Consider the following 23,230-nt stretch of genomic DNA (forward strand, 5'->3'; position numbering starts at 1 on the left):
GTGGGCCACGCACATCTTCAACTGAAAATAGAATATTACAAACAATAAGACAATGAAATAAACTTACCATCCTCAAGTGGTGTATTGCTGGCAGGCTTACTTCTATCGGTGTTGTTTCTTGGCTTCTATCACAGCCAAGATTGAGTACAAGTCACAGTCTGAAGTTTTATGAGTGAGTGGCTCAAATCAGTTCTTTAATCCACTGGGTTTGTCTATAGCATAGACAAAACCAGGGACATTAGCAACTGGTATACCACATACAAGCACTACCTATTGCAGACTGTGACTTGAGTGCATCAACAATGCACACACATCACTAAAAATTAGACAATAAAATAAACTTACCATCTTCCAGGTGTACTACTCGCAAGTATACTTCAACTGGTGTTGTTTCTTAGCTTCTATCACAGCCAAGATTGACTACAAGTCACAGTCTGAAGTTTTATGAGTGAGTGGCTCAAATCAGTTCTTTAATCCACTGGGTTTGTCTATAGCATAGACAAAACCAGGGACATTAGCAACTGGTATACCACATACAAGCACTACCTATTACAGACTGTGACTTGAGTGCATCAACAATGCTCACACCTCTCTTGGTGGGCCATGCACATATTCAACTGAAAATAGAATATTACAAACAATAAGAAAATAAAATAAACTTACCATCCTCCAGCGGCGTATTGCTGGCAGGCTTACTTCTATCGGAGTTGTTTCTTGGCTTCTATCACAGCCAAGATTGAGTACAAGTCACAGTCTGAAGTTTTATGAGTGAGTGGCTCAAATCAGTTCTTTAATCCACTGGGTTTGTCTATAGCATAGACAAAACCAGGGACATTAGCAACTGGTATACCACATACAAGCACTACCTATTGCAGACTGTGACTTGAGTACATCAACAATGCACACACCTCTCCTGCTGGGCCACATATTCAACTGAAAATATCATATTCAACTGAAAATATAAAAGCATTAACAATGAAACAATAAAATAAACTTACCATCTTCTAAATGGGTATTTCTGGCAAGTATTCTTTAGTCGTTTTGTTTGTTTCTTGGCTTCTATCACAGCCAAGATTGAGTACAAGTCACAGTCTGAAGTTTTATGAGTGAGTGGCTCAAATCAGTTCTTTAATCCACTGGGTTTGTCTATAGCATAGACAAAACCAGGGACATTAGCAACTGGTATACCACATTCAAGCACTACCTATTGCAGACTGTGACTTGAGTGCATCAACAATGTACACACCTCTCTTGGTGGGCCACGCACGTCTTCAACTAAAAATAGAATATTACAAACAATAAGAAAATAAAATAAACTTACCATCCTCCAGCGGCGTATTGCTGGCAGGCTTACTTCTATCGGAGTTGTTTCTTGGCTTCTATCACAGCCAAGATTGAGTACAAGTCACAGTCTGAAGTTTTATGAGTGAGTGGCTCAAATCAGTTCTTTAATCCACTGGGTTTGTCTATAGCATAGACAAAACCAGGGACATTAGCAACTGGTATACCACATACAAGCACTACCTATTGCAGACTGTGACTTGAGTGCATCAACAATGCACACACCTCTCTTGGTGGGCCACGCACATCTTCAACTGAAAATAGAATATTAAAAACAATAAGACAACAAAATAAACTTACCATCCTCCAGTCGAGTGTATTGCTGGCAGGCTTACTTCTATCTGTGTTGTTTCTTGGCTTCTATCACAGCCAAGATTGAGTACAAGTCATAGTCGGAAGTTTTATGAGTGAGTGGCTCAAATCAGTTCTTTATTCCACTGGGTTTGTCTATAGCATAGAGAAAACCAGGGACATTAGCAACTGGTATGCCACACACAAGCACTACCTATTGCAGACTGTGACTTGAGTGCATCAACAATGCATACGCCTTTTTGATGGGCCATGCTCATCATATTCAACTTAAAATATAAGATGAATAACAATCATACTAAAGGTAAACTTACTTTCTTCCAACTGGTTACTTCTGGGAAGTTTACTTCAATCGGTGTTGTTTCTTGGCTTCTGTCAAAGCCACAAGAGTGAGTACAAGTCACAGTCTGAAGTTTTATGATTGAGTGGCTCAAATCAGTTCTTTAATCCACACTAGCACTTGTGACTTGGACCATGCGCTTCATATTCAACTGTAAATACAAGATCACTAACAATCAGACAATAAAATAAACTTACTATCTTCCAATAAACCCTTTTCCAATGACATATTTTGCTTAGGAGTTATTCCACTTAGCCGCCATCTTGTAGGGCAAATATTTCAGCAACCAATTTTAAGCATGCATGCATGCATGAAATGTTTGGGGGGAAATATTTACGGTCTTATGATCATGGATTAATATAGGCTTTAACAAATGTACATATATTATATTCATAAGAAAAACAGTGTTATCTTTACATCAGTAACCAGTATAACAAATTGAACTTGGTTGAATAATGAAGGGATCTGGGAATATTGTCCTACAATATGGCGACTAAGAGGAATAAATTCTAGGCAAAATAGGTCATAGGAAAAGGGTCTAATGGTGAATTGTGTGTACTGCAATTATGGGCAAAACTACGTAAATTAGTAGCTGCTACCTTTTTGTTATTGTTGTGCTTGTAGCGGGAAATATCTTTTTTAACTTGCACTTTGGACCATCTGAACATTTTGAAATGTCATTCTAGGCCTAGCAGTGATATATTAGCCCAATAATTTCATTGATTATTTATCTTAATAAAAAATAAAATCAATTTCAAATTCGGGTAATAGTGGTATGTGTGTTATAAACGAAAAACAGATCATATAATCATTCTAGAGAGTATTGTAACGTGGTATGTATTTCTTCTGCTTGAGGTGAAGAAGTTCGGGTAATTGTGCTTATTTCATGACAATGCATAAATAATGATATTTTAATTATTTCCATTTTTATTTTGTGTTAAAATTATAAACATGAGATACAAACATTGACATAAAACGCATTAAGATCTCCAAACCTGTTGTTCTCTTTTGTATTTCTATTTTTAACCTCCCCCTTTTCCCGTGCATCCAAAGCCTTCGCGGCCTACAACTCGAATGAAGTCATGGTAACAGTATCCGGGTTATTTCCACAAATAACGTTCGGATCGGATACTGTGTAAAAATCCGGAATTTTAAGAGATATTTTAGGTCACATCTCAAACATCAACTAATGTCTCAAACACCAAATATAAAAAAAAAATTATAATCAACTACTCGTAAATATATACAGGCAACTGATTAATATTCAACATCTTTGCCTTGTAAAATGCAAGCAGGTTCAGAGGTTGATAGAGTAGCAGAAACTTATAGTTCAATATGTTGTTCAGTGAATGTTCTTCTTTCTTTACAAATATAGTTTTGTCGAACCTGATACATAGTAAATTTGCATGTTTACTTACTAATCTTCCTTTTTGTGCGTGAAAATTGTGTATGTCCGACCAGCATAGCTTTACTTCTCATATATCATGCATCTCTCTATGGGTGTACTGTCGTTGATAATAGTAACCAATGAATTATAACAAGTTAAGGGTTTGTATTATGATTTCGGAAGATAAAATACATTTATAAATGAAGTTTGTCCCAACACTAAACATATTTGTATAGACCAAACCTGTCTGGATGTTTTCTTCCTTGTGTATTTTGCTTTTTCTATCTCTGCTCTTTTACACCGTCCGCACACTTTCGCGCTCCGCAACTCTTTGTTGACAATAGGATCTACTTCCTTGGTAACCGATTCTCATTCGGAATAAACTCTGTCATTTTCATACGTAAGTGACCCAATATTTCCGAGTATTTCCGAATGCCTCCTTCACAGACGAGTTAGGTCCCTTTGATTGATTTTTTTTTTTTCATTGAAAGGCCTAAAGTACGAAAGTTGCACTCTTTCAAAGAATTTACTTCTGTAAAAAATCTTGGGAAAATATCGTTTTATGAGCATTTAAACAGTAATTTGGACAGGAGGAGCATAACCTATCGAATTTGTTGTCGAGAAAAAAATGTAATGATACTATATAAATATATCAATATAAAATAAAATAAAGTAAAAAAGGATTACCGGTAATTTATATTTTAGTAGAATTATACCGGTATTAGCTTGGATTTCTTTTTAAATAATTTATTGAGGAGGCCCAACTGCAAATTAGCTTTGTTGTAAAGAATAACGCTGATAATCAATACAATAGCCCCCCCCCCCTCCTTTTTTTATTGCCCTCCGAGAAAGATCTCTTAAACAATATTTTATAAATACTGTGTTAACAGCTTCAAATGTAAGATTAATGCAACGCATCAAATTGACTGCAATAAAATTATTAATAAGTTTTTCAAAGGATTTTTCCAAAATAGAATCCAAATAAGCATAGAATTCTTTAACTAGAAAAAAGTTAAAGCATAAGTATTTCAAAACTTTATATATAGCTAATTATAAAAGGAAATATTTATCTTCATAAAATAAACAGGCCCCGAAACTAATACACTGGGGTCTTTGCCTTGAGATGATTTATTTTCTTCACAATTTTGATATTCTATGTACCAGGAAAACTGGCACGTAAAATATCACAAAACGCCAAAAATGTCAATGGAAACGTCAGATGAATATTATACTGCACGTCTTGGCGATAACTGAGAAGTGAAGAAGAAATACCATTTTGTCGTTGGTACATGTAGCTACACAAGTATCCCTGTCGACAGGCCACACCTGCCATATGCTTCTTGTCACGATCGGGAAATAACGGAAAAATCGTTAGACAATTCAGTCTGGATTCTGGAATTAATGACCTAAGAATAGTATGAAAAACGTTTGACATCATATGAAATAATGATAATTTGTATTTACTGAAAATGTCATTGTATTTACCATATACCTTGATAAATAATGATTTTAAATGAAACCTTTGATGTCCTTGTTTCATTAACCTGTTTGTCGGTAGCTTCCTTCATTTTAGAAATCGTTAGTACGATTGTGCATGTTCTTAACCGTGAGGCATAAATTCAAAATGCAGTTGAACTAAGAGAAGTTTGTGATAATTACGTAAAAAAAAATAATAAACTTCAAACATCATTTTAATGTTTGCCTTCCAATTAATTGAATTAAGATCAAGTTTGATAATAAAATTCTACAAAGATAGAGACTACATGCACTATTTGTTTGGTATTCGTTTAGCTGTTTAGTGAATTATTATATGTATTTGGACTGTAAATAAAATAAGTCGTCCGGACAAATTGTATTTGTTTGGCTGAATCGGTTATTCATTCCGGTAAATTATTATGATGTCATTGTTTAGATCGAAATTACTATGCTTAGCTAGGTTTAGACGCATTAGATATTTGTTCCTCTGGTGTAATCATGCAAAGGTAGCAAACATCCACATAATGCTACGATTATTTTCCAGGTCATTGTCGCAGAAATTACCCAGTGCCAATCAGCGAAATCATTGTCTAGACAATATCTTCAGGTTCAGAAACTCAAACTAGCCATAAAAGTAGCGTATGACACGAAAAAGCGTCTCGATCAAGGATATTTATTCGCCAACGTTAGTTTGCAGTGAATGCCCCTTAACCAATGTCATGTACCTTAAAATCTTGATCTGCACATTATTTTACATGTAACAGTAATTAAGTTCTTAATGTGCAATATACACGAAGTGAAACACACAGCAATAATTTTAATCTAAACCACGATGGTAACATTTTTTGACTTTTATTTACTCCCGCATGTTCCATACATGCATGGTTTTTAATTTACTAATCTCCAATATTTATACCATATTTATCTGTTCCATTGACGGATAGAATGCGCTGTGTTCTGCTGCATAACCATTTCATCTTTGAATTGCTTATTTGAAAAATCTTTAGCCATCTACATATTTATTACAATTTTTTTGTCAACTGTGGTCATATGGAATGTCTTGATACTCTGATTGCAAAATCAACATTCTTTCTTTTTTGCCCATGAAACATAGATGGTTATAGTGAGAGTGAGATGCAAATGTTGAATGGTACTTTTGGTAGAAATTTAATATACAAAACTCCAAGGTCAAGGGATCAAAAGTGTTGGTGCCCCATCTACCCTCCAATGGACATGTGAAATGTGAAAGAACCCAGGAATAAATATACCTGTAAGATGGAAGTCCTTGCTTCAACTATGCAAAATATGGCTCTATCAGGTTAAAGCCTTTTTTTTGTTGAAAATAATAGAAAATGGTAGAACTAGAAAGTCGTGTTCAAAACTTTGAACATCAAGTTTTGTTCTTGACCTACTTTTGAAATACAATAATCTTGGCAATACCTTTGGTCGGTCTTAGGGCTGTATGTACATGATCCAAGTGTATTGAATTTCCCTGTGACAAGGATTTCTCTTGGATATCACTTTTTTAACTTTCTGACCTTGACCTTTGAGTCTGACACACCTATTTTCTCTTGTTCTTTGCTGTTTATTGTTATTATGAATTAATTCTCCAATTTTCCTTAATTACTGTGACTCTGACAAAAAAAAATGTTAATGCACAATTTTGGACCATACCATTTGGAATTCTTACAAATAAATATTGTTAACATCAACATGATCAATGACACTACAACTCACAGTTTTAATAAGCATAATAAATTTAATATTTTGTAACATTTTTGATGCAAATATAAATAACAGATTCTCCTAAAATTCAATTTCTGCATTTTCTTTTTTAACAAATGGCAAATTTCATCCTTTCCTTTTAAGATAATAAAGGAACATTATCATCCAAATACATGTATTAGTCAACATCTGAAAAATTATTAATATTCCATTTCTGAAATTCTACACAGATGACTGCAATGAATTACTTTTCATACCAAGACAATGTGAATGACATAAAAGTGAAATTTAAAATGTTAAAGTTCAAGTATTTGCAAAAATTTTCATGCCTCATGAGTAGACAATCTCATTCATGAATCTTCACTGGATTTATGCCCAACATTCTTCTCCATTGTATACTTTTTAATCTTTCCATAGAGGTATATAAGTAGTAAGCAAAGCATTTGACTTAATTAACAATGGTAATATGCAGTTCATTCAAGAGCTCTGAAGGCTTAGATCACTGCAATCTTTTCTCCACAATATAAAACATCATTAAACTGGAATGTTCACACACTGACAATATTCACCGTATATGATATATTGTAAGTAAGACTAGAATGTTTTGGATGAGGCACGTATTCCATTTCCTACCCAGGTGATCAGGGTCAGTAATATGTTTTTCCCTGGTCCTTCTTCGTGTGAAATGATGGCCATCCAGAATTCCGTTTTATATTCATCCTCATTAAGTCTTCATTGCTCTGCTGGCTGAACACAATATAAATCCGTTATCAACAACCAAAGCACATTTTGTCAATGTTCTACTTTGTATCACATTTTCTTGCAACAACATTGATCATTTCATCTTGAAAAAATCAATTCACTTTTTCACAACCATTATGATGGTAGAATTATAAAATTGACTGCAATCTCAATAGGTAAGATCTTTTTTTTAACAAATAAATTCTCCTTAAGGAGCCTCAGTGCCAGACCACTTGGTTAGCATTTTGCATAGGCCCTTGTTGTATGTACCTTACACCATCGATGGGGATCTGTGAGGGGTTGGCACTTAAGTTTCTGTCAAAGCGACTCTGAGAGGCATCTCCTTTGATTATGGATATACATTTCCACCTTCCAAGATAGTTTGCTGCAAGTAAGCATTTTAAAACAAATTAAATTATTGTTATTAAAGCATTCAAAATATTCATTAACTCAAGAATATTATTTTTTAATGGAATGTCATTTATGTTCTCTCTTGATGTTCAAGTCATTGGAGGCACACCCCCCCCCCTTTTCCTAACACAAAAATAGTTTTTTTTAGGTTTGTTCCATTTTTTCTAGTTTCAGAGGTTTTATACTTGTTATAAATTGTTCATGCAATTTTTTTGGCTTCTCTATTATTACACACATCCCCCAATTTCTTTGAAAGACAATGGTTTTACTATAAAAATGGTGTCAAAAACGAGAGATTTGTTAGTACATTGCCAGTATAAGGTGATTTAAATAATTTGGTACAAATGCTACTTTAAAAGTTATTATGCTATTACTAAGATTAAATGAAAATATTTTTTTTTTGTTATTGAAAATAATACAAATTATGAGCTTTTATTCCACTACCTGTTCATGGCTCTGAAAAATTTTATTAAAAATAAAATTCCTATGGCTCTAATTTATTAAAAATTTCCTAGATAAAGTAATCATCTTTCTTGAAAGTGTTTGAGAAAAACATTGCAGCATATTATATATCATTTGTATTAAAGTTTTTATAAAACTTTGATAGAGTTTATTAATGAAGCAAGACTGCCCTCTAATTGAGTCCTATCAGTTATGACCTGTGGAAGATGCTAATGCATAAAGTGCAGCAATTTTTTTCCACGCATTGGGAAAGGGTCCGGTACAGGTTCAGTTGGGAAAAATAACATAGAGGAAAAACAGGAGAATTTTCTCTCATTTATGCAAATGCAACGTATTTTACATTTATTCCAAATAAATTACCTTTTACTCCTTGTTTTAAAGAATAAGCAACAAGTACTTAGTTTTTTATATCAACCTCCCATGTTTTCACATTTTCATGCTTTCAATTTGTCAAAATGTATGACACTACGCTGTCTATCCCACAGGTCCCCCCAAACTACGACTTTCTCTACTTTCAATTTAAGCGGAAGTGAAACAATTAGTCAACTTGTACAATGTTTCATTTAACAAAAAATACGATGTCGTCGTAGTCTCATCGCAGTCTGTTGCATCACAGTTGAATTGGGAATTTTAGTCACAGAATTGGGAAAATTTAATGTTTTTTGGCATTGGGAACGGTGCCGTTTATCGGTACCAGTTATATAAGGAAAAAAAACGCTGAAGTGAATGGAAAAAAAGACAGAATGGGAGCCTGGGGTAGGGGTGGGCTGGGTGCATGTATGTGTGTGTGTTTTGGGGGGGGGGGGGGGGGGAGGGGGAGGGGTGTATGTGCTTGCAAGTTTTTTTTATCAAAACTGAAGAAAAACATACAAAAACTTTTAATGAAAAAATATTAAATACTTGACAATGGGGTGAGGATTTGAATGCATGTCCTTGGATCAAAGATGGGAAGTAATTTTTAGTCCCTTAATCAAATGCCAACATATGAAAGTGGCATAATCCTCTGCATATAATCCCTACTATTATGAAGACAATCCTTACCTTTCCATAACCTGACACAGCCATCATCCCCTGAGGAGGATAGCACCGTCCCTGTTACATTCCAGCTGACTCGCCATACCTGTAAAAAGATAACAAATTTTGCTTTTCCGTCTCAATGGACTTTAAATTAGTAAATATAGAAACTATTTTGGACATCAGAGTTGTCCTTTCTTACTCTTTTCCTGTAATTCAGAATCTTTTTATTACCGGTGATTCATGGTCTGGAAAACTGGCCACTTGCTTCATTTCAAACCTGCTGACCACTGCCTGATTTCCAATAACAGAATCTCTGCTACAAAACAACAAGATAATTTCATCAGTAGATTACATTTTTGCTGATATTAAACATACTTTGTTGGGATTTTTTTTCCTTGAGGCAAAAATTTCAAAACTTATAGTTTTCATACCCTCTCCAGATAAAAGGTACAGTGTAATTCAAATTTTTTTTTGTAAAATTCACAAGGACTTTCTGTATGTAAAATTATTTATATTTAGACCAAAGAATAAAAGAAAGAGAAAACAAAATTCAAAAAATGCAGCAAAAAATTTTAATCCAAACTATGTAAATCTCTGACACATATTAACATCAAATGCCTTTAATACATCCTATTCTCAACTATTTCTTTTTCTCTGGCTCTCTCTCAATTAGATCTTCTTTTTCCAAAGATAAAAACTTAACAAAAACAAATTTCAGTTGGAGATCAATCACATTAGCAAAATGAAACAGAACACAGCACAATGCATTACCCAAGTGGAGTTAGACTGATAATCTTTAGTTCCTTAGATGCTATGGCCAACAGATGATACGATCTACCAAGGTTTGGAGCAAAGGCCACATCATGTACTGGATCAGTGACAGCTACTATTGTCTCCACTTTGGTCCATTTCCTTAAAAAAGAGAAGAAAAAATATTGAAAACTATCATGTGCTTTTTTCTGTCTGTCAAGCTATTGGAAGATAACGAGGCATTATATCATTTACTAACACGTTCATTTCAAAGATCAAAAACTTTCCACTTGTCAAGGTGTTGACACATGCTACTCTAATGATTAATTGTTGCTATCTACATTCATTATTTTCAAGTCTGAATTCAGTTTATCATATGATATAACTTAGATTTTAACTGTTTTTACTGCTTTTGAAGATCTTGCACATATGATGTCAATATGCCAAGTGACCATAAAACTAATAAACTCAAATGCTGTTGATTGCTTACTCAAATTAAGGTCAGACGACACGTTCCTCAAAAATATATAATTTTTCCTAAGAATTTGTCAATGAAGTGTAGGTACTAAAACAAGCTTCCTCACAAAAAAATTAGGGTACCTTACCAGTCATTTGGACAAGATACCACAGGGTCATATTTCTTATATAACCCTTATGGGTAATCTTCCGAATGGCCTATATCACAACTTTTTGATGTACTTCTATTTAAAAACATTTTGAAAACAATGTAGAAATTAGAAGAGAACAACAAATATGAATATTTTTTATATAACACCACGAGATACAAAACATAAATTTGATGAACGTGTCGTCTGACCTTAAGGAAACTACCTTTTATTCTTAAAACGTGCAAATTCAATGCAATTTGTAGTTATTTAATTTAAATACATTACATGCAGTGTATGTACATACATTATCAGATTTCTCACAGGTTAGGTGTTAATTTTCAATACAATACATACAATGTATGTATATACATTATTGTAGATTCCTAATTATACGCGAAGATTCAATTTCCGCATAATTTCGCGATAAGAATCACTCACGAAATAATATTACTCGCTTTCACATGTATTTTGTTGGCGTTAAAATCCATGTTAATTCTGTCGATAATCCGTTCCCGAAATATTCTCGTGATTTGAAGTTGAAGAGCCCATTCGCGATAATAAGTACTCGCGAAAAATAAGGAATCTACAGTAGTAGGTATACATACATTATCCTATTTCCCACAAGAAAGGACATACCTGGTGCTGTCATTGTACTCGAACACCTGGCATTTCCCTCCACCAGATGGATTGTTATCATCACTCCCCACCGCTATCATTGGAGGGTGCATCCTGTTACAAATAAATTAAAATATATAATAAAAAAGGTCTTTATTTTAAGTTATAAATTTGCAATGTAAGCCATATAAATGTGAAAGTTATGAAACTTTCAGGCAAAGAAAAAAGAGGAAGATCTTCATTAATCTAATATTAAATCTAAGTTTTTCTGTATCTATCAAAGAAATAAAGTGGCCTGTCACTGATTTGAACATTTTTAACCTTTAGTACTTTTTTAATATTGTATTTTTTTTACCTTGAAGAATTCCAACTAAGACAACTGCATTTGAACTTTGTTTGTATGTCGTGTTGTAGAGACCATTGGCTTATGTTCATTACATCTGGACATTCGTAAATTCTTACCATACCATCAGAGCAACAAATTGCCTATAAAAAAAAGCAAGAACAACCACATAATTACAGAACTGAAAAGATCAGAACAGTCAAACCTCGTTATCTCAAACTCAATGAGACCAAGAAAAAGCTTTGAGATATCCAAGGATTCAAGATATTCAGTGTATAATCACTTCAAAATATACATGTAAATAGTACTCAAAATATCAGTGTTTGAGATACTGAACTTCAACTGCATTTATATTTCCAACTACATGATTAAATCTCAGTACAATAAATAAGAGAAAATAAGACAGCATTCCACTAACCAACTGTAACCCAAGATGTTTTGGAGCAAATTTGACATCAGTGACTGCCGTGCGACTGTCTACCAAAATGCTCTTTTTGATCCAGTTGCTCTTCACCCCCTCCCTGCTTACATCCCCAAAGTTTTCCTCCCACACTGCTGCCTGTCTGTCAAAGGAACAGGTGGCCAGCACCTGTCCAAACTCTGGGTGGGCCCAGGTTACCCTAAAGACTGAACCACTGTGTGTCTGAAAAAAATTAAGAGATTTTCAATTCATATGCTATAATTCACTTATATTCATATTGATCAAATACACTGATAACATTATGAGCCTTATATACTTCATGGAATTGACAGAGAGTATTTCTATCATCAGAACTGATATCAAAATCAAAGGCTTGCAAAAATTTACAGCATTCTCATATGGTTACTGGAGTATAAAAAATAATTACAAGCAAATACTAGTATTCACATTTGTGTTAACCAAATTCAACAAGGCTTCACTAAACTAATTTCATGACAAGCTAATATTAATTAAAAATCACTCAATTTTCATCTACTGTAGATTCCTTATTTTTCGCGAGTACTTATTATCGCGAATGGGCTCTTCAACGTCAAATCACGAGAATAATAATTCGCAAATGGACAGTTGATAAAGAGATTTTACATAGATTTCAGCACCATAAAAATAAATGAGAGTAATTTTATTCTGTGTGGGGTGCTTCTCGCGAAATTATGCAATAATTAATTCCATGCGTATACATGTATTTAGGAATCTACAGTATCAAATTCACTTTGACAAACAAACATAAAATGTTGTTTTTGTATTTCACCTGTATTAGCTTATTTATCTTAAAATTTGATTCTAATAGTACTAGTATGGGACAATCTTCCTAAAGTTTGAATGAGTAAAGCTTTATTTCTTGTCAATGTACCTTCCAGCTTGCTGTACATTTCCATTCTCCATCTTCTCCAAGATCCCAAACCTAAAGTAAAAAGAATTAAAGCATAATTAAAAATGAAAACATTTCTTAGGTCCTTTACTTTTACCTCAGCTACATGAAAATACTAATACGGAGCACAGTAAGCTGCACAAAATGCTGCTCTCATTGCACATTGTAAATTCTTTGAACAATGCCTATATATAGGCAAAGAGAAAATTTAGACTGTGTATGTACATTAATTGATCTATATATAGTTCTTTTCACAGTAGCTTCTAAGCCAACAATCTATCTCACCTAAAAAAAAAATTCCGGGAACTTAAAAACATTTCTGAGATAATTCAAGTTATATTAAAATTTCCAGGAATACCTGTATAATTATACAGTGTGCCAGTAAATGTCTACAAGGCCAGTTTACATTCTTTTTAGTCTGTAATTTCACAATTTGCATTTGGTTCTAGGCATTTTAATGAAAAGTTGAAAATGTATTGAAAAATCGTACATTACAAATATATGCAAGATATTAAGATTTATATGATAAGGAATCAATATACCTAGAAACCTCTTTGCATAAAGTGGAATAGTTGCATTGTTATTTTTATAGCAGAAGCCATGTAAACAAGCAAGTGAAAGAGACACCATTTCAGAGCCTGCATGCATGTCTTTGCTCTTTTAAGATTAAATAGCGAGCCCAGCTGAGCAAGTGGCACAAAGCACCACTCGTCACTGTGAGCTCCTAAAGCAACACCTGGGCAAAGAGAAAATTCAGACTTTGCACATTGTTCCAAATGATTTTTTTCACAATTATTCTGGACCCACAGGGATTTATCAAGGCTGCATCACTTGTTGAAAAAAGAAAAAATTCCCCTTTTATGAAAATTCTCTTAACTAAACAGAGAATATTTAAAACATGGTACTGAAAAGAAGTTTAACAGCATATCCTAAAAAGTTCAAACTTGCCTTGATTTTACAGAGATATCAGCGTTTGTTGAAGATCTTGTTTACATTTTGATGACCTTTATTTGAAACGAATATTTAACATGTTTCTTCTGTTAGATTGTGAGTTTATATTAATAAACTGATCTTTAATTTTGGACAAAAAACGAGTAATTACAATATCAGTCGAAGAAATATGTATTCCGCAGGTAGCTACACTACTTTCACTTTAGCTTCCGGAAATAAAAAAAAATGCAAGACATTTTATAAAACACACTTACCTATAACCCGTTGACATTACCGTAAACAATAAAATTATTCCTCTTTATCCGCTTTAACCTTTAGACATTTAACTTTTAAAACTTTAAGTTATTTTTCTGTCGATTTACCATGCATTTATTTAAATTGTGGAGGTGTGTTCTTTTTCAGCCAATCAAAAACTTTACCAGAATTTTGGTAAGCCTCGTTTTGGCGTTACAAACGATATCACGTATCTTTACCAAATGACTTACGGAGACAGCTGTCTGGTTGAACGAGACTATTTAAAAGAGAGAGTCAAATCTCAATGATAAAACAATATGTCAAAATATAGTGGATTGCAGAGTTAAAAAGAAAAGTGTAGATGAGTAAGACGGAGCTTATATCACTATGGATCGGAAGAATGGAGTAACAACAAAAACATCAGGAAAAACAGAATTGATTTGTATAGATATTGAGAGAAAAAATTATAAAGTATTGCTGGTTTAATTTTTTTTTTTTTGGTTATTTATATTTTGTCGAGTTTTTTTGGCCTTTGTAAAGGTCTACAAATGGCCCTCAGAAGCTCCAAGAATGCAGGATTTTTGCTCCATTTATTTAAAAATTTTCAACCTGCGCCCCCAGCGCTAACGTGCTCTCATTTTTCCCCTTTACATATAAAACGGTAATAAAACAAAAAAGCTAGATAAATCCCTGACCCACAATGCATCACTTGTTAAAGCTATGTTCTTGAAAGAATTACCGAAAAGGATCAACAAAAAGTTAACTTGCCTTGATTTTACATATCATGTTGAAGATTAATAGTCAAAGAAACATTCTTCATTAACTTTCAGCACTGTTCAGGCTTCTTTATGGGAATGCAACTTACATGAATTCATCATGTGACGTCAGTCATGAGTGTCTAGACGCACCAAATGACTTATGCGCTGTTTGACAAGTCAAATCTCAATTAAAACAATAGAAGTATCTGTGTTTGCCCGAACGATTGCACCATCAACATATTAGATATTATACGTTATTTATAGCGAGCGCGAAGCGAGCTCAATAGACTAACGTGTAAGAACAAAGAAAATTCGGATTGAAATCTGTACATACGTCAGCCAAATTTCTCGAAATCTGCACTACCCAATGTCCTTTGCGCGAAATGAATAAATAAATAAATAATTTAAAGCATATATCCTTAGAAATCTTTCAAAGAAACAAAAATAACAAAAATTGCACTAGTTCTATAGTTTCCATGCCACAACACCGTATGATGTCACAGCTTGTTAGGCGCTCCCCCTGTAAATGACGTATGATAAGTATATATAGGTCTAAACTATAAAATATCCAAGGCCTGCAACTGGGCGCCATTGTGGATTTCTGGGACCGACTGACTTACTTTAAGGGTTTCTGGGGTGTACTGGGCTGGTTATCAGCATCGGGTACTGTAATTTATTGAAATAAAATATTTGCAAACTTTTATCCAGCACCATTCCGTTGCTTTCTCTTGTTTTCAAACATTTCTCTATTACACCGTCACACTTAGCTGATCTCGGGATGTCGATTTTCAACAACTCGTGCGAAGTTTGACAATATTTAGCAGGATGGTGTATGTTGTGTATATGTGTTTTTTGTTTGCTGAATACCCTCATTAAATAAAAATGAAAACTCGCTGAAATTAGCACGTTTTAAAAATGTCATATTTAGTTTTTTTTTTCTCTTGAAAAGACACGATTTAATGCAATCTGATTTATTTTCTTTTGAGCTAGACATAAAACTTTTTTTGCCCAACATTACCTTTACTATTGAAAATGTGCGTGCCCCCCCCCCCCCCCCACACACACACACACACTTATTACCATAGTATTGCGATATGAAGGAAAATGTACTATTGTATGGGAAAAAAATGAAAGTGAAAGGAAGTTGGCTTTGAAAAAAATTGGCCACTACCCCCCCCCCCCCCCCCCCCCCCCCCCCCCCCGAAATAGGATTTTCGTGTTTGAGCGTTTTTTTTCGGCTCGTCAACTTTTACAGGTAAGTGAAAAAAAAATGTTTCTCTCTAGCAGCCCCCCATCCCCTCACTTTCAAAAACGATGCTACATGTACGTGCCTATGAGAGTATATATACTGTACATATGACATTTTTAAAACGTGCTAATTTCAGCGAGTTTTCATTTTTATTTAATGAGGGTATTCAGACAAACCAAAAAAAACACATAATACACAACATGCACCATCCTGAAACCAAGCGCCTATGTACTTTCCCCACTAAATATTGTCAAACTTCCGAAAGTTATTTTCGTACGAGTTGTTGAAAATCGACGAAATCGACTTTTCCGGCCGAGATCAGCTAGGTGTGACGGTGTAATAGAGAAATGTTTGAAAACAAGAGAAAGCAACGGAATGGTGCTGGATAAAAGTTTGCAAATATTTTATTTCAATAAATTACAGTACCCGATGCTGATAACCAGCCCAGTACACCCCAGAAACCCTTAAAGTAAGTCAGTCAGACATGCGAAATCCACAATGGCGCCCAGTTGCAGGCCTTGGATATTTTATAGTATAGAGGGGTAGACCTATATATACTTATCATACGTCATTTACAGAATTACATGGGGAGCGCCTATGAGCATGTCGAGAAGTCTCGTGCGGCTTGACGTTGGTAGTGGCTGATCTCAAGTGTTTTTGATGGTAAACATCACGCCGTAAAACATATTAAACCAAGACCCAAACACCAGTGGGACGTGATATTTTTAGTACTCTGGCCTCAATTTTCAAGTTTTCCAGGGCTAGTGAGCTACTGTTAAAGTCAAAACCTAAAGTTTACCAACGCTAAATATCTACCTAGAGCTGTAGAGCTAATCAAAGAGGCTGAAATGGACGTGTAACAGGTCCCATGCAACCTTTTGGTTTAGAGTAAAAACCATGACAATTTTTGGTTTTAGATCTACATGTATGAAATTTTCACCTTCACACTTTGATCGCTCGAGCATGTTGCCATTCGTTTACCGTAAAAGTCAAATGAAACATCGTGTATTAAATCTTTGTGTTCAGATTCAATCTGTTTTGTTACAAACATGTTCCTTTTCCTCTACTTTCACATTGATTAAAGCGGCAAGCTTTATGAGTGAAACTTAATCTCATTGGTCAATGATAAACAAATAAGCCAATTACAATGAACGTACTATATTCATGAACCGGAAGCAGTATATTTTATGTATTTGCTCATAGGCCTGATAGGGTACGGTCCATATGCGATAGATGTATTTTTTCCAGAGAGAAATACACATTTACCATATATTTGAGCTGATTTTACAGACTTTTCTTCATGGGCATTAATGCACATGGTTCATTTGTACATTCATCTAGTATTTAGAGGTATGAAGGGATAAAACGCATTTCTTGTACTTTTAGTTGAAAGCCGAAAGTAAAATATTTAGCATGTAAGTGGGTAGGTGTGAACAACAGAGGAATAAATGAGAATGCTATACATTAATGAACCTGTATTTTGCCTTTATGTATAATTGCACGTCTTTTGATATAAAGTGTGATTTGTTACTTTCTTTCACACCTTGTGTTACAGTGGCAATTTTTTTGTGTGACAAATATCAAAAATGAGATTGGTATTTGTTTCTTTCCAAACATGGACTATTCATATTAATGTCATGTTAGGACAGATCTTTGTCATGTCCATAAAACTAGGTTTGTATGAAAATATTATATAAATTTATCGATAGAGATCTACGTTCTATCTAAATGAAGATACCAGGTATGCTAGTACCGGTACTGTTTGAATTTTGTGTCCTCACTTTGAACAAGCTGTGGATAGAGCATCTTTGTGCAGACTCAGTTTAACAATTGGCATCCAGTATGTTGACAATATGACAAAAAAAAAACAAGACTGGTAGAGATAAAATATTACCCTAGTTGAAATGGCTCCATGGCAGAAAATTTTGGACTGATAACAAAAAAGAATTGAGAAACTTGACAAAAAAGTTGTTTCGTTTTTTGGTATGCATTTTGTTGTGACAGGGACCTATATACATTATACTTAGTAAATAGGTCCCTGGTTTTGATAAAATTGTTTACTTGTCATTATTTTTATGTTATTTCAACTGAATTCTTCAAAATTTTACTAGATAAAACCTCATTATCTTCAGTTTGTTGTGAGTGAAAATTTGTACTCTAATAAGTACACTACACAGTAAACTTTGTCTGAAGGGTAAAGTTTTAAAGCTTATGCATGCAATCTCCATGATTTACAGTTTATGTTGTGAAAAATAAGCATGAACTTCTTCAAGTTTGACATTGTAATTTTAATTTACAAATTGATATTTTAATGCACTACTTATGTTGTAATTTACACTATGGAATACTTTTGTAGATAATGATTACATGTAACTGACCATGACGAGATTTCATCCTTACCATGGGCAGAACATTCGCCTTCTCCATGACAACATGGTGGCATACAGGGAAACAAGCTTTGCCCATGCACTGACATTCAGCGAGAAGCCGCTCCGACCAGGTGAAATATTTCTCGTCGAGATAGAGAAAAACGAACGGGGATGGAGTGGGCACATGAGGATAGGTCTGACTCAGTTTAATCCTGCCGATCAGTTTGAGTTACCGCAGTATGCACTCCCAGACCTGCATAACATGGGAAAATCATGGATATTTGCTGTGACTAAATCGCACAATAAAGTGATGTTGAATGAGGAAGACGACAGTGATAATGGAGATGAACCTTACCAATCCGTCGTGGGTGACACGGACATTGTACAGACTCCTCAGGGGTCATTCAGTAGGAGCTTGTTATTACCATTAGGAAAACTTTTCCCTTCGAATAAAAGTGGAAATAATTCATATCATGTGCCCAAAAAGAGTGTGTTACCAACTGACGTAGGTAGCAGAATTGGGATTATGTACAAAGTGAACGGGGACACTGCGGAAATGAGGTTTATCATTAATGGGGAGGACCAGGGGCCGTGTGCCCGCTACATTCCTTACCAAGGGGGGAACCTACACGCTGTGGTAGATGTCTATGGTACAACCAAACAAGTACGAATTATCCAGTTGTATGGAGGTAAAAGTCAATATACAAATCACATATTTAATGGGTTTATAATTAATGTAGTGAAATGTACTAACTGCTTCAATGTTTTATTGATATCATTGAGAAAACACTTGATGAACAAATTTTTAAACTGTTGTTAAAGAAAAATGATGCAGATTGTGGAAGTTAAGGCTTATTGAAGGTGTTAGATATATTGACGTCACGCTAAATGCAAATACTGATATCCATCTTGGTAAATGATGCAAAAGGCCAGACTTCTAGCAAAGTGTACTGATACATAAAAAATAACTTTAACATAATTTTGTCATAATTATAAAGCAAACGTTCATTATATATTTTATTTTCCAGTGTCCACTCTTCAGAATGCTTGCAGGGATAGGATACTACAACTAACTAGTGAAGAAGACCTAAATAAGTTGCCATTGCCGAAAAAACTCAAGCAGTTTTTGAGATATGAGTTATAAATTGCTTTTCATGACTTATTTTAATTGTTTAATTTTGATTTGATTCAATGTAATGTTTCACTGTTATTATCATGTTAAAATTGTTCATAATGTGCTGTGATGTTTTTTTAATTTCAAGAAAATTACTGTTGACTATTTTCATAGGGCACCAGATTTCTGTCTATATGTATGGTTTGTTATTAGATGAATTTTTTCATGATAATTGCTCATGAAAAAAATTACACTTTTGATTTCTTAATGAATTATGAGCCGTTCCACTTGAAAAAAAAAATGGCAATAGTTGGAGAGGGAAAATGATAAAGTGGTACATATATTTTTACTCCTGAAATGCAATTCTATAAAGAGACTTTTCAGATATTGTCTCCATTTATTAAATCCTGGTTAGAAGGCACTACTTAAACTGAATTTTTAAGATTCTTATTTCTGTTTGATAATTTAAAAAAAAAAAATTGCATTTACCTTGCTCATGTCTTGCTAATGAGAAAAAACGGAGGGGGCTAAGAAAAAGATATATTTATAGTTACTCAATATTTGGATCAAGGTTTTATGTCAAGGTCACCAGAAAGGTCAGTGGAGAAAAATAATTTACAACTATAAACATTTACGAGAACAGAGTCACCTGTATTGTTGTGCATGTAAATTATAGTGATAGAAGTAAAAAAGGAAGAATTCTATAGAGCATAATGGAATAAATAACTGGATAGAAAATGCATAATTTTAATTTCTGGGTTTTTTTTTTTATCATGATAAAATGTTATGTTATTATTGTTTGGATTAGACAATGTGTAAAAGTTTCATTTTTTGAAATGAGTGATTTCTTAATCATACTAATCTTAACTATTTCTCTTACTTGTAGAAAAATGTAGTAGTTAATGTCAAAGGATTTTTGAATTAATGATATTCCCCCAAATTTATAAATATTGGTGTCAAAGAATGCACTTCTCATTTCATTTAAAAATGCTTATGGAGATTGATTTTTTTCTTTTTTTATATGTTTACTTTGTATTATTTTACCTAGGGAATGATTTTCAGGTCAAAGCGGTTCACAATTCTTTTGATAATTCTTCATTTCACTGCAGTTATTGTGTTGCTTTGAATTTCACACAAAGCAAAGAATGTATACTGTCAGTAGCAAGCTATTAAACATGTAATGCTTATGCATAAGAGTATCATGTTAAATGGTCACAGTGTTTTTACTGAATTTTATTTTGAAGAAAAAAAAGAAATCCTTTTCATGAATATTGAGTCATTTTGAAAAATACACTACCAAAAATATTCAGTAATTGAATCATTGTATAACAATGAACATATTTAAATGTAACTGACAGCACTTTAATTAAGTTTTTGTTGATGTGCTGGAAGGAATGGTTGTGCCATGTCAAAATCATGTCCACGTGTAAGTCTGAGATATTTTCATTATGCTGCATAGACATATTACCATGTATTAAGGTGAACCAGCCACTCTATAATGAGAGATAACTTTTAAATAGATGTCACTAGGTTTCCTTTATGCATTTTTTGTCCATTTATGATTTTTATCTAAATTTTGCACCACATGGTCAAACTGAATTTGCATGATATCAAATTCATTTTCATGTTTTGAACAGATAAATCACAACCTTCTACAATTTAGTTATATACATGTATTTGTACAAAATCTTGGATAATTTTGCCTATATTTAACTCTGCTTTTTGAAGACATTGAGTCATAATTAATTAATTATTGACGTGACAAGTGCTACATTGTAATGATCAGCATAACATATCATTGTCCTTTCTTGAAATGCACATGTGATTAGAACAAAAATCTTTCAAAAATATAGATGCATTTCATAATTAATTGAATGAAAAAAAAATCATTTCGAAAGGAAATGCACATTAATGTTGAAAATGCATCCTACGAAGATATTTTAAATTTCAGTGGGAACACTTCTTTGTAGTTATTAAAAAAAGGATTCAATGATTGCTTAATTCATGACAGTCAAAAAGTTTTTATTTATTAATAGTCCAAAAGGGTTGAAACGGGAAGGGGGAGTTTGTGTATAATCAGTATTTTTTGCAGATTTTTTTCTTTTATTTTAAAAAGGAAGGAAGGGGGGGGGGGGTGTTATATAATGCAAACTGACTGTAAATTAACTTTGGAGAGATGTTACATGTAAAGGTGAAGTTTGTTGAAATAAATGTTTGGCATATGTATATGACATAAATAATTAAACTCAATTTTTTCTTATTTTTTGTTGTTGGGTTTTTTTTTTTTTGTTGAAAGCACTATACACAAAGTGCTGCGTGAGGGTCTAGCTGTGTTGAGACTGATTTTTCAATGTTATATGTTCATAGATGCTTATGTCAAGTATGTTTAAAACATTACTTTACACTTTTGGAATTATATAAAGCTACTTCTTAAGTAATATTAATGGATATGTTCATATAGAAGATTTTCTTATACAGTAAAACATGGTTATGGTACATATATATAATATTCTTATCGGAAACAGTACCTAATATAAATGTAAGGCATAACACAGTTATGGTAAAAACACTTATAACAAATTGATGCTTGCAATGAGTTTTCATTTCCCATGACCTTTAAAGTATTGTGAACTTAATGGATATAATGAATTATATTAATTTATAATGAATCAGAATCATCCATCTGGCACTTTGTTATATACGCATGTTTTACCATATTATTAAAATTGAATTTAAAAAGTTTTTTTTTATTAATAGTTCACTAGAGTACGGTAATTCAGCATATCTTGAGTAAACATTAGAGAACTTTTAATAAGTATTTTAATTTGTAGAAGAAGAATCTCATTAATTTTAATTTGCTGAGGAATCTTATTAATAAACAGGGTTCGACACTAACGCTGGCCCGGGACAACTGAATACTGAGGTCGGGCTACATGTACCAAACATGTCTTTAAACTTGCCCTGCAGGGCTACATTAAATTTCACCAATTACTCATTAAGAGCAAGAAAATAATTATGATTTACAAACAATATACTTGATAATTGTTAAATTTATTTTCAAACATGTTTTATCATCATTATTGTTATTTTTGTAAGTCAAAATGTAAACTTTAAAGGTAATTCGAAATACCCTATCATTATAAATATGGAATTTTTCAAATAGAAAAATATCTTAGGTATAATCATAGAGTAACATATAATTTTTACCCAAAATACAGCCAGAGTGCAGGATTTTGCATCTCTATTTTCAAAATTTCCCAGGGGAGACCCCCGTACCCCCACCAGCAGAAGGGGGAAACCTCCTCCCGCACCTACCCATATGTGTTAAATTCCAGATGTACCTCGATCTACATTTTATATGTACTAGTAAGAAATTGTCACCTCTGTTTCTTTTAAATTCAGTGCCAGGTATTGAGGATGTTTTATACATCAAGTTCAAATTGGCAGACCATTGAAGGGTGTTATTCAATCACTTTTGAAGCTAGATCTTACCTGATATCCATAGGAAAAGTGTACATTATCATATTGATCAGAATCAAGTGTGAGCTATGGAACCCACTGAAACTGAAGATAGCAACTGTTGTACCTTCTATCTTTTTTTAAGGACATTAATATATGTTTAAAAAACTTGCTATTTTCAGAAATTTTCATTTTTATATTAAATGAGTGTATTCAGAGTTT

General features: G+C 33.4%; 2 protein-coding genes and 1 long non-coding RNA gene across 3 annotated transcripts; 2 read left to right on the plus strand and 1 right to left on the minus strand.

Moving 5' to 3' along the window:
• Nucleotides 1-6,986: 6,986 nt before the first annotated feature.
• LOC134261376 (nucleoporin SEH1-like) lies at nucleotides 6,987-17,165 on the minus strand. Its single transcript, XM_062743816.1, has 10 exons — nucleotides 17,007-17,165; nucleotides 12,857-12,907; nucleotides 11,944-12,168; nucleotides 11,538-11,668; nucleotides 11,204-11,296; nucleotides 9,981-10,121; nucleotides 9,441-9,525; nucleotides 9,234-9,312; nucleotides 7,590-7,704; nucleotides 6,987-7,325 (listed from the first exon to the last, which is right to left on the minus strand). The coding sequence occupies exons 1-10, from the start codon at nucleotides 17,115-17,117 to the stop codon at nucleotides 7,226-7,228; spliced, it is 1,131 nt and encodes a 376-aa protein (XP_062599800.1). The 5' UTR covers nucleotides 17,118-17,165; the 3' UTR covers nucleotides 6,987-7,225.
• On the plus strand, nucleotides 11,122-22,239 carry LOC134261378 (uncharacterized). Its single transcript, XR_009990804.1, has 3 exons — nucleotides 11,122-11,155; nucleotides 21,485-22,026; nucleotides 22,094-22,239. It is a non-coding gene; the product is annotated as an uncharacterized LOC134261378 (long non-coding RNA).
• Nucleotides 17,250-21,470, plus strand: LOC134261377 (neuralized-like protein 2). The gene is made up of 3 exons (XM_062743817.1): nucleotides 17,250-17,416; nucleotides 18,423-19,124; nucleotides 19,464-21,470. The coding sequence occupies exons 2-3, from the start codon at nucleotides 18,446-18,448 to the stop codon at nucleotides 19,577-19,579; spliced, it is 795 nt and encodes a 264-aa protein (XP_062599801.1). The 5' UTR covers nucleotides 17,250-17,416; nucleotides 18,423-18,445; the 3' UTR covers nucleotides 19,580-21,470.
• Nucleotides 22,240-23,230: the final 991 nt, after the last annotated feature.

The sequence above is a fragment of the Saccostrea cucullata genome, unplaced genomic scaffold (assembly GCF_032062105.1).
Source record: "Saccostrea cucullata isolate Sc308-1 unplaced genomic scaffold, CSIRO_AGI_Scuc_v1 ctg627, whole genome shotgun sequence".
NCBI lineage: Eukaryota > Metazoa > Mollusca > Bivalvia > Ostreida > Ostreidae > Saccostrea > Saccostrea cuccullata.